This window comes from Corvus kubaryi, unplaced genomic scaffold (genome assembly GCF_017639235.1).
Source record: "Corvus kubaryi isolate FWS band 111438036 unplaced genomic scaffold, C.kubaryi_AGA036_p1.0 74, whole genome shotgun sequence".
Taxonomy (NCBI): Eukaryota; Metazoa; Chordata; class Aves; order Passeriformes; family Corvidae; genus Corvus; species Corvus kubaryi.
The window spans coordinates 15,475,722-15,490,115 of NW_024582061.1; the positions used below are offsets into that span (position 1 = coordinate 15,475,722).

The following is a 14,394-nucleotide window of genomic DNA, read 5'->3' on the forward strand; positions in this document are numbered from 1 at the left end:
CAGTGCAGGGGACCGCACTTGCTGCCATTCATATTTATATTTATTTTTATTACTGGCCGGCACCCGACCCCGGCTCAACTCCGCGGCCCAGGCGGGCGCGCAGCGCGCATGCGCCGCACCCGCCGGGCCCGTGTCCTTTTAAAGGACACGGCGCTCGCCGCCCGCCGGAAGTGCCCGTTCTCCGCACCGGAAGTGGCTTCGCCTGCCAGTACACCGGTTCTTCCGGGAGGGGCCGGCTCGGCCGGTTTCCGCGCGGCCGCTGCTTTCCGGCGCTCTGCCCCGCCCCTCTCTCGCTTGCCCTCCGTGTCCTTCTCCGGGAGGGCCTTCCGCTTCCTTCCGCATCCCACGCCTTTCCTTGCCCCTGCGCGGTGAGCCCATGGTGGAGCGGGGCTGTGCTCCAGCAGGGGGCGCGCTGGCGGCGGAGCGGCGCTCTGCACGGCCGACTTCCGGGTCTCTGTGTCCACAGGGATCGGGACTCTCCATGGCGCGGCCGCGCCGGGCCCGGCGGGAGGGCGGCGGCGGAGCGGCGCTGCCCCGGTGAGGAGCCGCGGGCCTCCGACATGGAGCCCGAGACGCTGGAGGCGCGCATCAGTGAGTGCGGCTGCGACCACCGCTCCCTTCCCGATGGGGCGGGGAGGGCGCGGGCGTGGGGGGGCGCAGGGGCGTGAGGGAGAGGGGCTGGGGGTCGCACGCGGGGGCCGTGGCTGCTGGCGCACCTGGGGTCTGCGGGCGAGACCCCAGGGCCGAGCCAGAGGCAGGGGTACGGTGGGCCAGCAGGGAGGAGAGGGCGAGAGTTTGTGCACAGGGCTGCTGTGGGAAGGGGCGAGTGGACACGAGTATGTTTCTCCTCCCACGCCGTCCCCATCTACTGCACCCGCTGCAGTTGGCAGGGAGGGAGTGGGATCACCCTTGTCCCTCCACAGGGTGGGAGTCTGCTGGTTTTTTTTTTTTTTCTCACCGTCCCCTCCTCTTGCCCGCAGACAAAGCCACAAACCCCCTGAACAAGGACCTGGATTGGGATGGTATCAATGCGTTCTGTGAACAGCTCAATAAGGAGCTAGAGGGGTAAGTGCTTTGTCCTTTCCCCAGGCTTCTCCAGGTCACAGGCCTGGTTATGATTTCCCACCTAGTAAGATCCAATGGAATTGTCCCAGGAGCTGAATAGGCATGAAGGCCCTCAAGGTGGGGGTAGGTGGGGGGTCATGGTCCACTAATGGAAGGTTCCCTCAGGGTTTTGAGGTGTCTTGGTGCCTTATCAGCATCTTCAGCTTGCAACATGCTTTTCAGCTCTGGATTCCCAGACAGAAATACAGGTGCCAGGCTTTTTGTCAATAACCGGCAAGCTTTTCTTTTCCCCTCGCTCCTTCCAGTCCTCCACTTGCCACCCGACTTCTTGCCCACAAGATCCAGTCTCCACAGGAATGGGAAGCTATCCAGGCCCTCACGGTAAGGGCATCTGCAGGCTGGTAGAACTAGATGGAGGGGCAGGGCGTGGAGATGCTCCAGCTTGACTGGAGAAGCATGGGAAACTTCGAACTCCCTCTGAGAGAGCCCTGGAGCACCTGGGCCCTTGGGTGGGAGAGGGACTGAAGGTGGTTCCACAAGTCAGGAGAGGTTACTTGGAAAGGTTTTGTTCCTAGAAGGATCGTAGCCTGTTGAAGTTGATAGGAAGCTTTTTGGCTTTTGTTGTGGTGGCCTTGGCAGTGCTGGGTTAATGGTTGGACTCTATGATCTTGATGGTATTTTCCAGCCTAAAGGATTCCATGTTTCTTAATCGTGTTGTGGATCCACACTTTGAGACCCTGCTGTTTGTGACCTCTCTAAGGGTATCGCTTTGTATGGGCTGTTGAGCCACCTCTGCAAAAACTGGCCCCAAAGACGAGACTCTTGCTTCCCTGTGGGCGGGTGCTTGACCACCTGGGAGGGAAAAGGGGACGTCCCTCTGCGCTGCTGTGACAATAGCCACAGGCTCTGTACCCGGTGAGGGGGGAGCAGGAGGGAGCTGGCTCCTGATTCTGCTGCTGACCCCATGCTGGGACTCACCTGACCCCTCTCCCCAGGTGCTGGAGTCCTGCATGAAGAGCTGTGGCAAACGCTTCCACGATGAGGTGGGCAAGTTCCGCTTCCTCAATGAGCTCATCAAGGTGGTGTCCCCTAAGGTGGGTCTCACAGCATCGTGCTGGAAGGGACTGGTGCCTGGTGGCAGGAGGGCTTTGGGAAAAAGTGGTGGCTGAGCAGACAGGTCAGACACCCACTGGGATGGGGGGAAACAGGACAGTGTTAGTAGGAGATCTAGTCCTTGTTTCCCAGTGAGTTTTCTGGTGGGAAGGTGAGTTTTCACCCCGCTGTTCCAGGCTGATTCTTGTTGTAGGAAGTTGAGGGCCAGCTGGACATGGTGCAGCCAGCACTTGTGAGACTGCAGAGCTCACGTGTGTGCCTGGAGTCACCTTCCCTGCATCCCTGTTGGGCTCTGTCTGTGCTGCATGTGCTCAGGAACCTCCCCCAGCTTTGACATGACCATGTCTCTCTGGGGTGTCCCAACCTGATTGAGACACTCTTGGAGGGCAAGCCCAGGCTTGGTCACTGGTGTTCTGGTGAGTCCATCTGAAGGACCGAGTCATTACCTGCTCCTTTGCTGATGCTGCTGTTCCTGCTGCAGAACAAGGTGTGTGGGCTCCCCTGCTCAGTCAAGGCAGTGAACACCAGCACGTGTAGAGTTAAGGGAACACAGGCTAAATATGACTAAGGAAAAGCTTTGTCTGCCAGTCACAGCTTGTGATCTGTGATGATGAATGGCCAGGGACAGTGACACCAGCATTCTAAAGTGCTCCTGCTTGGCACCCTAGAGTATGTCCTCTGCCTTAAGCCACTTACCTCTGGTGGCACATGCACTGTTTCTACCACCAGCAGACCCGCGTGAGAAGGCTGAAAGATGATTGCATGGCACCTGCTGGGTGCTGGTCATCTGGGGCTCACCTTGCTCAGTGCCCTGCCTCAGAGACCATTACCCACATCCCTCTCTCAGCCCTGCTGTCCCCCCATTCCTAAAGGGCTGCCTTGCTGAGCAGCTTCTTTTTGCAGGACCCTTGCCTTCACAAGGTGACAGGAGACCTGCCTGAGCCATCCCACCTGTCCCTGTGTGTCACTGAGCAGCTGCTGCTGCAGCATTTCTCACAGCTCTTGTTTTTCCTGTGGTGGAAACCAGGCACAGCATAGGATGTGTTGCAAGGCCCTCGTGAGCTTTCCTGCTTGCTTCCTCTTTCCTCCTTGTGCCATTGGGAACGGTCTCACTTCTTCTGGGAGGGTGAGGAGAGGAATAGGCTGGACTTGAAACAGCTCAGATCAGCTTCAAGGCACCTCTTGTCTTTTCCTCTAGTATCTTGGCAGCCGGACATCAGAAAAAGTGAAGTCAAAGATCCTGGAGCTGATGTACAGCTGGACATTAGGGCTGCCTCATGAGGTGAAGATCTCAGAAGCCTACCAGATGCTGAAGAAGCAAGGTGAGAGGCAGTGGTCTGGCAGGGGAAAGTGGACAGATGGTTTGCCCTCTCGCATTTTTTGTCTGGGCAGAATCTGAAACAAGCTCTCCCTTCCCTCTGCCCAGACCCAGGACATCCATCAGTCTGACTCAGCACCAGGGTCAGGAGAAGGAGCAGGTGCCTTGGGGCTCCTGGCTGAGTAGAGGGAGTTGCTGGTGATGAGTTGCTGGGTTGGAGAGCACATCTGCTTGCTCTCATGGGAGATGGGGCACTGGAAAGGTCTGGGGCTGAAGGGCTGTGAATGCTTTGGCAGTACATGCTGGAATTTTCTAAGAGGGGATATTTATGGGGAATGGAAACACAGTCCAGGATCTTGGGCAACAGGATAACCCACATACCCTCAGTCCCAGCTGGATTTGGTGGGCCATTAGGGAAAAAAGACATGGGTGGCAGTGCCATCCCCAAGTGGGTGAGTCCTCCTGATCTCTCCTTTGGTTTCTACTGCAGGGATTGTGAAGTGTGACCCAAAACTTCCCGATGATGCTCCTTTTCCACCGCCTCCTCCTCGACCCAAGAACATCATCTTTGATGATGAAGAAAAATCCAAGGTAAGGGCTTTGTGCAAGGAGAGGGACAGTAGGCATCATCTTCCTGCTCCAGTATCTTATGTCTCCCTGATGTGGAGATTCAGAAAGTCAAGGTCCCTTGCTCTCCTTCATTAAATGCATCACAGGAATGATGAGGGCCTGTTCCAAAATCATGACAAAGGAAACATCCACAAGTGTGGGGCATGTGGGTCTGTTTGACCTTTGGAGCACTTAGCTGTAGGATGGTCCAAAGGGTGAGGCACTGACATTGGCCCAAGCAGGTTCTGGGAGGTTTGCTGCTGTGAGCTCTCTAGACTTCTGAGTTATCTGGCCATGAGGTTTAAATCCCAGCCCCAGATGCTGCTGTTGTTATCTCTTCCCCACCCCCAGCACTGCAATCTGCTTATTGCCCAACCATTTATAGCCACCTGGACCCATCCTGTGTTGTCTTTCCATCAGAACTATGTCACCACTCAGGCAAACCTCTGTGTTATCAGTGCTGATACATTTCAGCAAGTATTGGGCTCCTCTGGGTCTAGTTCTGCAGCAGGAGTGTGATGCCAGTTTGCTGCAAGGGGTATAGTTTGCCTCCATGGGTCAGAGTCTGCAAATGAGGATTTGTAGGTGGGCAGTGGGACTGTTCACTGACTATGGAGAGGGAGAGAAAGTGGGAGCTCTCCCTCTTCACCAACTGTACCCAGAAAGAGGCATGTGAAGATGTTCCAGGAGTCCATTACAATGCCACAGCAGTTCTTGCATAAACCAGGCTTTCTTCCTGTCTCAGTGCTGCTGCACTCCAGACTCTCCATGGTGGGTAATGGGCAGGCAGGAGCAGGTTTTGAATGCAGGGATCTTCACGGAAAGACCTAGCTTGCATAACCAGAACCACAACAGGAATAGGACAGCCGGTTGTACTTCTCTCCCTGGTGTGTGATAGCCCACAAGCTCCTGTGGCTCAGCTTTCTAAACGGTTGGAATTGTTCACTGCCTCTGCCAGATACAGCTTTGGGATGGGAGGAACTCTTGGCTCTAGTGTTGCAAGAGTGACTCCAGCTGCCATCCTTCAGCTTGGGCTCAAAAGTACCTTCTCTTTTGCAGACGCTGGCTCGCCTCCTGAAAAGTTCCCATCCTGAGGATCTCCGGGCTGCCAACAAGCTCATCAAGGAGATGGTTCAGGAGGTGTGGCTGGGGAAAAGGGGAGCTGGGGGGTCATGGTCTGGGTGGCAATGGTTAGCACCAAAGGAGGACTGGCTCTGCAACCTCGTGCAGACATATGGAGCTTCTGCCCAAACTTTGGCTGCAGCAGCTGTGAAAGAGTCCTTGTGCAAGTTCTGCCATCCCCTGGCTACTAGGAGGAATGGCCCTGGGTGCATTTTGTGGCCCAAGCCCTGCTGCAGCACTAGATCTACAGTAATTCCATCCCTGTTGGGCATGTTCCTGCCCAGAAATGGCCTGGAGTTTTCCGCTGGAGTGGGAGCTATTTTGAGGGCAGTGTGCTTTAGTCCAGGGTGGTTGGCTGGCCCAGCCTTCCTCCTCTCCAAGTTAGGACATCCTTCCCCATGTGCTTCCCCTCCAGGACCAGAAGCGCATGGAGAAGATCTCCAAGAGGGTGAATGCCATTGAGGAGGTGAACAACAACGTGAAGCTGCTGACAGAGATGGTGACAAACTACAGCAAGGGGGAGACAACAGAAAGCAATGAGGACCTAATGAAGGTGAGGAAAGGCAGTCCCAGAATCCTCCCTGGATTTAGCAGAAATGGGTGACCTTTATCCCCTCATCCTCCTGCCTGTTTTGCACACCCAGCTGATGCTCACCTCATCACTCTTTCTCCTCTCCCCCAGGAGCTGTATCAGCGCTGTGAGCGCATGAGGCCCATGCTTTTCCGGCTCGCCAGTGACACAGAAGACAATGATGAAGCTCTAGGTAAACATATCTGGCCTTTCTCATTCCTGCTGAGACTGCCCTGGAGGTGTCAATATACCCTGGTGCAGTCTGCAGAATGGTGAAAACGCTCTCTGCAGTGCTTTTGTTTGCAGCAACTTGGGCCTTGCTTTGAAGAGATAGACAGAGTTGGGGTATAAAAGTTACTCTCTTCACTATTTTCACTCTTACTTTCAGCGGAGATTCTGCAAGCCAATGACAATCTGACCCAGGTGATCAATCTCTACAAGCAGCTTGTACGGGGAGAAGAGATCAATGGGGAGACGGTGGCTGGTCCCCTTCGAGGTGAGCAGACTTGAGGAACAGGGACAAGAGGGTCAAGCAGAGGGACCCTATTGCTGGTTTCCTGCAGTGTAAGAGAAGACTGAGAGAAGTGGAAAGGGGAAATCTGCGGGAGCTTAGAGTGGGGCTGGTGAGATAAGGAAATGGCTTGTGGATGTGCCTGGTGCATGAAGAAAGGGAACTGGAAGGGAGAGCAGGGGAGTGTGAGGGAGGTTGAGAACCAGCCTCAGCACACTGTGTAACCCTGGATAATGTTTCTGACTCTCAGCTTTTTTTTTGCAGGCAGCACCTCAGCGCTTCTAGATCTGTCTGGCCTGGAGCTTCCAGCAACATGCCCTTCCTACCCAGCCTTGCCCACCCTTTCAGGTGGCTCAGCAGTCCCTGTGCCTGACCAAGCTGTCTCTGTCTCCTTGCTAGATGATGAACTCATGTCTTTAGGTGAGAAATCCAGAGCAAAAGCTCCTTATTCTTTGACTCTGCATAGTCTGCATAGATGGTTCTTCTTTGGCAGGAACATGAATAAGAGAGAGCTCTGGTAGAATTGAATAATAAAGACAAAGAGTTGTCCTTCATTTAGTGTGAGGGAGAAGGAGGGAAAGACCCTGCTGTGGTTCTGAACTTCAGCCCCATGGTGTTTTTCTGGCTAGTCAGAGAGAGCCTGTAGGCACGTGCCCACTGATTTGCTCTGGGAAAACTGACCTGGCAGGTAAATCAAGAGTGATGCAATGGACATCCCCAGATGGGATCACAAGGGTGGGTCACCCCCATATTTACTGCTTGCTGTTGAAGTCACGAGCTGACAACAGATGCATGGGACTTCCAGAACTGCTCACATGAAGTCATGGGAGGTGCCAATCCTAGAAAGGCTCTAGAGTCCTTCTTTGCACAACAAAGTGTCTGTTTCCTAAGACAAGTGCTTTTGAGTACCACAGCATCAAGTAGACAACGTGGTCAGTCAGATTGGTCAGGTCAGTAGTATTCATTTTTCTGCTAACTGCAGTGAGAACTAAACTATAAATGAGGATATCCGGAAAGAATAAAACCACTATCACCCTCCTGCCTCTCCCCCATGCAAGGATGGGGGCCAGAGATGGAGACCACATTGGCGGTTCTGCCCTGCTGCTTCTGTGTCTTATTCAGGCCGCATTTAATGCTCTTACTGCTTCATGTTTGTTTTTACTCCTGGCAGGCCTGAATGACCCAGCACCACATCCTGTCCAGGCTGGTGACAGCAGTGGCTGGAACAGCTTCCAGGTAATGTGCTGAGAGCTAGGGCAGAGGATGGGGAGGGTGGCAAAAGCAACAAAAGTAGTTAGAGAAACATGCTACATCTGATGGTTGGTGCTGATACGCAACCCTGCTTGGGGGCTCTCCTGTGCACTCTTTCCACAGTCATCAGACAGCAATGAGCTCAGTATCACCCCTATCGCAGCAGCACCACCACCAGTCAAAGCAGATGCTGGTGCATCCTCTCCCAAACCGTCTCCTAGCAGCAGTGGCCTGGATGACCTGGACCTCCTGGGCAAGACACTGCTGCAGCAGTCTTTGCCTCCAGAATCTCAACAAGTGCGATGGTAAGCACTTGGTAGTGCAGTCTCGCATCTCTCCCCATTGTTTCCATTTCTGGGGTGCTGGATAGCACTTCAGTGCCCTTTTCCACTCTTTGCTCTCTCTCTCCCCCCGCAGGGAGAAGCAGCAGCCACCCCCTCGGCTCACCCTGAGGGATCTGCAGAACAGGAGTAGCTCTGGCACCACAGCCCACAATCCCAGTGCTCTGCCTGTGCTCCAGAGTGTTTCCCCTAACCCCACGCTGCCCCTGACCTCAGAGCTGCCTGCCCCTGCTACACTTCCAAAAGCTGCCACCACACCAGCAGGAAGTACTGCAGTCCCACCACGGCCTCCTGCCACTGTGCTGCCCCAGGAGATCTCGCTGGCCAACATCACTGTGCCTCTGGAGTCAATCAAACCCAGTGAGTCGGGGAAAAAGAGGGGGGCAGGAGTGGAGGGATTAAACCCTGCACACATGGAAGGGAATGATGTGAAGAAGCTTCTTGTTTGTTGGATTTTGTGGAGGCTGAAGAAGAATGGTGTCACTTGTATGGAGTTAGGGTGATGGGGAAAGGTGCTGTAAGGCCAATTCGCTCCTGGCTGACTGCTGCCTGTCCCCGTCTTTCCCCCAGGCAGCATCCTCCCTGTGACAGTGTATGATCAGCACGGCTTCCGTGTCCTCTTCCACTTTGCTAAGGATGCCCTGCCCGAGAGGCCTGATGTGCTTGTGGTGGTGATTTCTATGCTTAGCACGGCCCCGCAGCCCATCCGCAATATTGTCTTTCAGTCTGCCGTCCCCAAGGTAAGACAGCTGATGGGGCTGAGGTCCCCAGACTGTGACAAAGCATGATTCTACTTCTGCAGGAAAGGCAGGGTGGGTGGAGAGAGTGCTGTGGGCATGGGAGCAAGTTCTAATTGCCTTCACAATGTTTTTTTCTTTGACTAGACAGTGGAAGCTTCCCAAATACAGGAGCAAGGCTTCTGGCTGCCAAGTCACCCTCAGGAATGTGGTCACTCTCTTCTCTCACTCTCTCCCTAGATAATGAAGGTGAAGCTACAGCCTCCCTCAGGCACAGAGCTGCCAGCATTCAATCCCATCGTCCACCCCAGTGCCATCACTCAAGTCCTGCTGCTCGCTAACCCACAGAAGGTAAAAGCATCATCCCTGGGGCATGAGCAGAGGCTGGTCTTGGTGCTCAGGCAAAGCCTCACTACCCTGTCCCTCTTCCCTCTGCTCAGCAGCCATCTGAGACATGAATGGTTTGTGCCTCATGCCTTTCTTACCCTGCTTCTGACTGCGTATCCTTTTTCTCCCATCTCCAGGAGAAAGTGAGGCTACGGTACAAACTGACCTTCACAATGGGAGAGCAAACCTACAATGAAATTGGGGATGTGGACCAGTTTCCCCCACCAGAATCCTGGGGAAACCTCTAGGGCCACATGTTGTAGGCACTACACTGCAGATTCCTTAGGAAGCCAACCCTGTGGGGCTGGAGCAGCCTGAGGAAATGGGAGGGCGGGTGGGGGCTGGTGCTCACACTCTATTCTCCAGATGGCCGGGCAAGGGCCAGAGGGAGCGTGCCTCAAGGAGGAGAGCAGAGATGCCAGGGGATGTTCATCCCACAAGACTAGAAGTGGAGTGGAAAGCTTCATATGTGTGAACAGTTGCCTTCCCTGCTCTTCTGAAGATGACACTCCCTCCCCAGTCTGTCCAGCTTCTCTTCTAACCCTGCTTTTCCGCTTTAGGTGCATAGGGGAACAAGGACAGGGAGCTTTAGCAACCTCAGTCCAGGGCAAGGCCTAGCAAAGGAAGATCCTTTCCCTTGTCTGTCCCCTCTGCACTTCTCAGCCCTTCAGCTACTTCGTGCTCTATGGTGCTCTCTCTTGTCCCCCTTGCCCCCTCCTTGGAGCTGGGCCCCAGTGATTCCATCTGGTAGGATCACACTGGAGCTGATGTGGAACAAGGCTGGGCAGAGCCTAGGTATCTCTCCAGCACCAGAGAGCAGACAGCTGCCCTTGCTTTGGGGGGGGTCAGGGGGAGTGATCCTCACATATCTCTGTCCTAGCTGCTTACAGAGCTGTTGGTGGGAGGTGGGCCCCAGGGTGGGGCCTCAGGGGCTGGGAAGGGCTTGCTCTGTGCCTTCCCAGCCCCTTCAGCTGGCATTCTGAACCCCTGCAGCAGGGAAGCCTACACCATTCCCACAGGCTTTATCTATCATAATGAGCTTTGGGAACGGTGGCCAGAGAGGGGCACGCTGTGGGGTTGAGTCTCCCGGCAGCCTCGTGCCAGATGGGGAGAGGAAGTAGCACTTAGACTTCCTTTCCCCCGCTGGGCTGGAGAGCTTGGTGGGGCGGGGGGTTGTCTCAGCTCTTCAGTGTCCTCTCGCAGAGGGGTGGGTGATGGGCTGGGAGTCGGGGGGAGATGGGAGCCCAGCCCATCACCACAAAGCTCTGCACTGGGGCTTAGGGTGGGGTTCAGCTGTGCCTTGTGCACCTTTGCTGCAGCTGAGGGCAGGCCTGGCTCCCTGTGGTGGGGAGGGGGCTCGCCCCAGCCGCCTGATCACTGTGACACAAGAGCTGGGATCTGCAGGCGCAGAGGAGACTGAGGGTGGCACATCCCAAGCAATCCCGAACCCCATGGGACTCAGGACCATGGGAGCTGCTTCCCATCCCTAAGCTGGTTTGGAGAGGGCCTGATCATAAAAAGCAGAGGTAAGCTGTGCTCTGCATTGGCTTGCCAGAGGTAGGAGGCGGCATGTGTGAGGTGGAGGTGAGCAGGGTGCCTTGCACTTCTGGCTTGGGGCAGCGAAGGTGAGGTGTCTCAGAGCTGGGCACAGCAAGCAGTAAAGGAGAGGGGGAAGCAAGGTCTTTATGCTGGGATTCTGCTGTGTCTTACTTCCCTTTCTGGTCTCTTCAGGGTTTTGTATGGGTTTTTTCTTTGCAGATCTTGTTTGGTTCTTGAATAGACTTGTATATATTTTCAGTGCAAAATTCTGTAAATGGAAGAAAAACAAACATTTAAAATGAGACGCCCGGCGCGAAGAATCTGCTGTATTTATGGGAAATAAAGAGTTCTTTCCTGATGCTGCTCCTCTGCCTTTTTACCCAAGTAATGCATTTTTCCCCACTTTCCCTGACCGCTGAGGAGCTTCTCTGCGCCCTGCCCAGCTCAGATCCTGCCCCTGCAGTCCTGTAGTTCATCCCTCAGTCACTCAGGGCCTTGCCACAATGATTTCCCTGCTCCCATGAGCAGGGAGCAGGGATGGTGGAATTCCCCCCGCAGTTCTCAATTCCTTTTTTGAGAGCAGTCAGTTCCAGGCTGTGAACTGGGTGCTGCCCACTTCCCTTCTGCCCCATGGAGGGGCAGTGGGCAGGAGTCTGCCTGAGAGCCCATGGGAAGCAGGGCTTGAGCTCACTCCCATGCTCCCACATGACTGCAGCATCACCACTGCTGGCAGCAGCCCTTGGAAGCAGATCCGTGAGGGAGCTTTGTTTCAGGGGTACAAAGGAGGATCTCCTCTGGTGAGCAGCAGCCCGTCGCTGGGAGCAACTGATATGGCATACAAGGAATGGCCTAGCCACTACTTGATGCAGCCAGTGAAGATCTGGGAGGGTTTTGCTGCATCTTTGCAACAGGTGCTTGAAGTGACTGCGTGTTAGGAGCACACCCAGGGCTTGATGCTGGGGGATCAGATGTGCTCTGCCACAGGTTTAGAACAGCCTGGTGTTTTGGGCAGGGAGGGAGTGGTGCTGTCACCCCACAACCACTTGAAAACAGCTGCCAGCACCACTTTACTATACAGTAACTGAAGACTTGACCCTTGCCAAGGAGCACAGTCCAGCAGTCCCCAAATTTTTGCTCCTCAGGCTTCAGGGCACAGAAGGAGTGGCCCTTCCACCTCATTTGCCTTTGCTGCTTGTCTCTTGTGCCCACAAGCTGACTGCCTCTCATTTGGGCTTGGTTTGCTGCTTCCTTTGCCAGCCATGTAACCCAGCCAACAGCAACCTCTGCTCTCTTAGTGCAGGTGGAAAGTCCTAGCTGCAGGTAGCCAAAAATAAGGTGAGATTGTCATCTCATAGAGTCAGGGCCAAAGGTCGTGGTGGTGTGAAGTGGACGTTTCTCAACAAAAAAAAAAAAAAAAAGAGAGAGAGAGAGATGAGCTCTGGTGCAGCTCTGCAGAGAGCAGGCAACACCCGAGGCTGAGAACCGGGAGTTTGCGGTCCCCGTGCTCGGAGGAACTCTGCTCGCGGAGGGGAGCGGGGGGAGGGAGCTCCCCCGTGCCCGAGGCAGCAGCCGTTGGCCGCAGCTCTGTGGCGGTTCCGGGGAGGGAAAGCAGCGTGAGGGGTGCAGGGCGGTTTGCAGGGTGGCTTTGCTGCCTTTGTCACAACAAGGGGCTGTGTCGCAGGGGAGGAGGATGGAGCTGTGCCCGTGAGCATGGAGAGGTGCCTGAGGAGTGTTGGCAGAGCTGGGTGACCAGGTAGGGCAGGGTGTACACGAGGTGCCCTGTATGAACTGCACAGCCAGCTGGCACCAGCACGGGCTGCCCCGCGGCACAGCTGGCGGTGGGCAAAGGAACGAAGGGGAACCACCCCAGCTGAGACAGAGCAAGAAAGAGCGTGGGCCCTTCACTCGGGCTCGGCAGCGGCATGTGCTTGTCCTGCCTTGTTCTGTGTATGCTGTAATAAGATTTCCCCTTTAAGGCTGGGCTGAAGTTATTTTTACTTGTGGAGTGGTGACAAGAACACAGAACGGAGTAGGAGCCCTGAGCTGTTCTTACCTGATCTGCAGCAGAGGGGCAGACGGAAGAGGAAGGGAGCTCAGAAAAGGAGAGGGAGCAAGAGAAGGGAGTTCAAGGGAGGGGAAAAGAAAGCAGGTAGGGCATCCCCAGGGAGGGACTAGGGAGTGGACCAGCTGGGGAAAGTGAAAAAGAGGGAACGAGGGAAGGAGGAAGAGGAGTAAGGAGGGAAGGAGGAAGAGCAGTAAGGAGGGACAGGTCCTTCGGAAAAAGCAAGGAGCAAAGTGGCTCCGGGGAGAAGAGGGGACGAAGGGCTGCAGGCATCCAATGCCAAGCATTGTCGAGGGGTGCTGAGCGGGTACAGCCAAGCAGAGCAGCTCTTGTGGTCTCCTCCTGACTCTCAAGATGATGAAAAGACAGTTTAATCGAATGCGGCAGCAGCTGTCCCATCCCAGCATCACCATTCGGTAAGAACTTCTCCACTACCTGTGCCGGAGGGAGCGGGATGCGGGTCCTGGAGGGCTTGCGCTGGGGCTCAACTGACCTGCCAGTGCTGGTGGCCTGGGAAAAGGGAAAAGGGGGGGGAAAACCTTAGGGTTTAGAGCATCTCCAGCATAAGCTGAGGGGCTTTGGGAAGGCTGCATTGGTGCTGTTCAGCAGTAAATGATCCTCAAGCCCAGCTACCTCTCCCAGGGCCCACAGGTGCTGCACTCACATGGAAACAGGGCTTTCCCAAGCTTGGCTTCCCCAGGATGTGGGGCAGTAGGGCAATGGGGAGGGACCTGCCAGCCACATCCTCCTTGCTGTGCAATGACCAGGAGGGTGATCAGGCTGGGACCTGCCCTCCCTGCTGAGTCTGGGGTGCCCCACAGGAACAAAGTGCCCTGCACAGCTCTAGCCAGTCCAGCAGCATGAGCAGCCTGGAATGCCCTTTGAGGAGAGGACATGGGGTCCTCAGATGGACTCACGGAGGACTTACAGCTTCACACAAAACCCTGTCCCTATCCTACCTCTGCCATTTCCATATTTTCCTCTTTGGCTTTCTAAAGCTCTCCCCTTGCAAAACCCAGAACTGAAATTACAGGGCTGGGCCCTCCCTGCCCAGCCCCCTCACTCCCTTTCTTACTGCTACCTCTGCAGGTTCCCAGCACTTGGTGGCTAAGTGGGACAGAGCTGTCCCCTGAACTACTGAGGTCCTTCAGCCAGCCCAGCAAATCAACCACAGGGAAGCAACTCCTACATGCTGGTGGCCTCTTGCTCTTCTTGCATTTCCTGGAGGGGAGCATGATGCCCTTTCCCATCCCACTTCCCTCAAGATTTCTCATCTCCATGATAGATACACCTCCCTTTTGCTTAATGCCAGGCAGGCAAGTCTCAAGCAGCTTGTGGAGTCCAAGAGCAAGCTCTTCACCTGCTGCAGAGCCTCTCCTCTGTGGACCATGATCTCATGAGCTCTTGCTTGCCTTCAACCAAACCACCCACGTTTCCTGCAGCTCCACATCTTCATCCCACATTGGCTTTGGCAGGCAGTGAAAAGAGAGAAACGTGAACTGGGGAAAAAGCAGCAACAGATGGAAATCAAGTGAGGTTCCTGGGGCATAGCAAGGATAGCAGGCTGTGAAGCAAGGCTTCCCCTATGGGAGGCATCAAGGAGGTTTTGGGGTCATGGTGGCTGGTGAGTTTTGAATTTGGTTTTGAGCAGAACCACAGAAAGCTGGGTTTGTGTAGGTATTTCTGGAGGGTTGGTCTTGGACCTCAGCTTGACCACAAGGTGTACTAGTTTGAAAACAAACCAGTGGGAGGCACCAAGTCAGAATAA

General features: G+C 55.0%; 1 protein-coding gene across 2 annotated transcripts; it reads left to right on the forward strand.

Annotated features, from left to right (window-relative positions):
* Window positions 1-266: 266 nt before the first annotated feature.
* On the forward strand, window positions 267-10,922 carry GGA1 (golgi associated, gamma adaptin ear containing, ARF binding protein 1). 2 transcript variants are annotated; one of them, XM_042050559.1, is made up of 17 exons: window positions 267-591; window positions 981-1,065; window positions 1,371-1,446; window positions 2,061-2,159; window positions 3,377-3,500; window positions 3,987-4,087; window positions 5,165-5,245; window positions 5,643-5,780; window positions 5,910-5,991; window positions 6,187-6,294; window positions 6,574-6,729; window positions 7,481-7,545; window positions 7,684-7,865; window positions 7,978-8,261; window positions 8,472-8,641; window positions 8,879-8,989; window positions 9,163-10,922. In XM_042050559.1, exons 1-17 carry the CDS (start codon window positions 561-563, stop codon window positions 9,271-9,273), a joined length of 2,004 nt encoding a protein of 667 aa, XP_041906493.1. In that variant the 5' UTR covers window positions 267-560; the 3' UTR covers window positions 9,274-10,922. The 2 variants fall into 2 exon arrangements, with proteins under 2 accessions (XP_041906493.1, XP_041906494.1); XM_042050560.1 differs by lacking the exons at window positions 267-591; window positions 1,371-1,446.
* The last annotated feature ends 3,472 nt before the right edge of the window (window positions 10,923-14,394 follow it).

Bases quoted from the DNA above. Each gene is read 5' to 3' on its own strand.
- GGA1 (XM_042050559.1), top strand. From the start codon at position 561: ATGGAGCCCGAGACGCTGGAGGCGCGCATCA. The intron at 1,447-2,060 runs GTAAGGGCATCT...CCCTCTCCCCAG, and splicing joins AAGCTATCCAGGCCCTCACG to GTGCTGGAGTCCTGCATGAA. The intron at 6,730-7,480 runs GTGAGAAATCCA...TACTCCTGGCAG, and splicing joins TGATGAACTCATGTCTTTAG to GCCTGAATGACCCAGCACCA.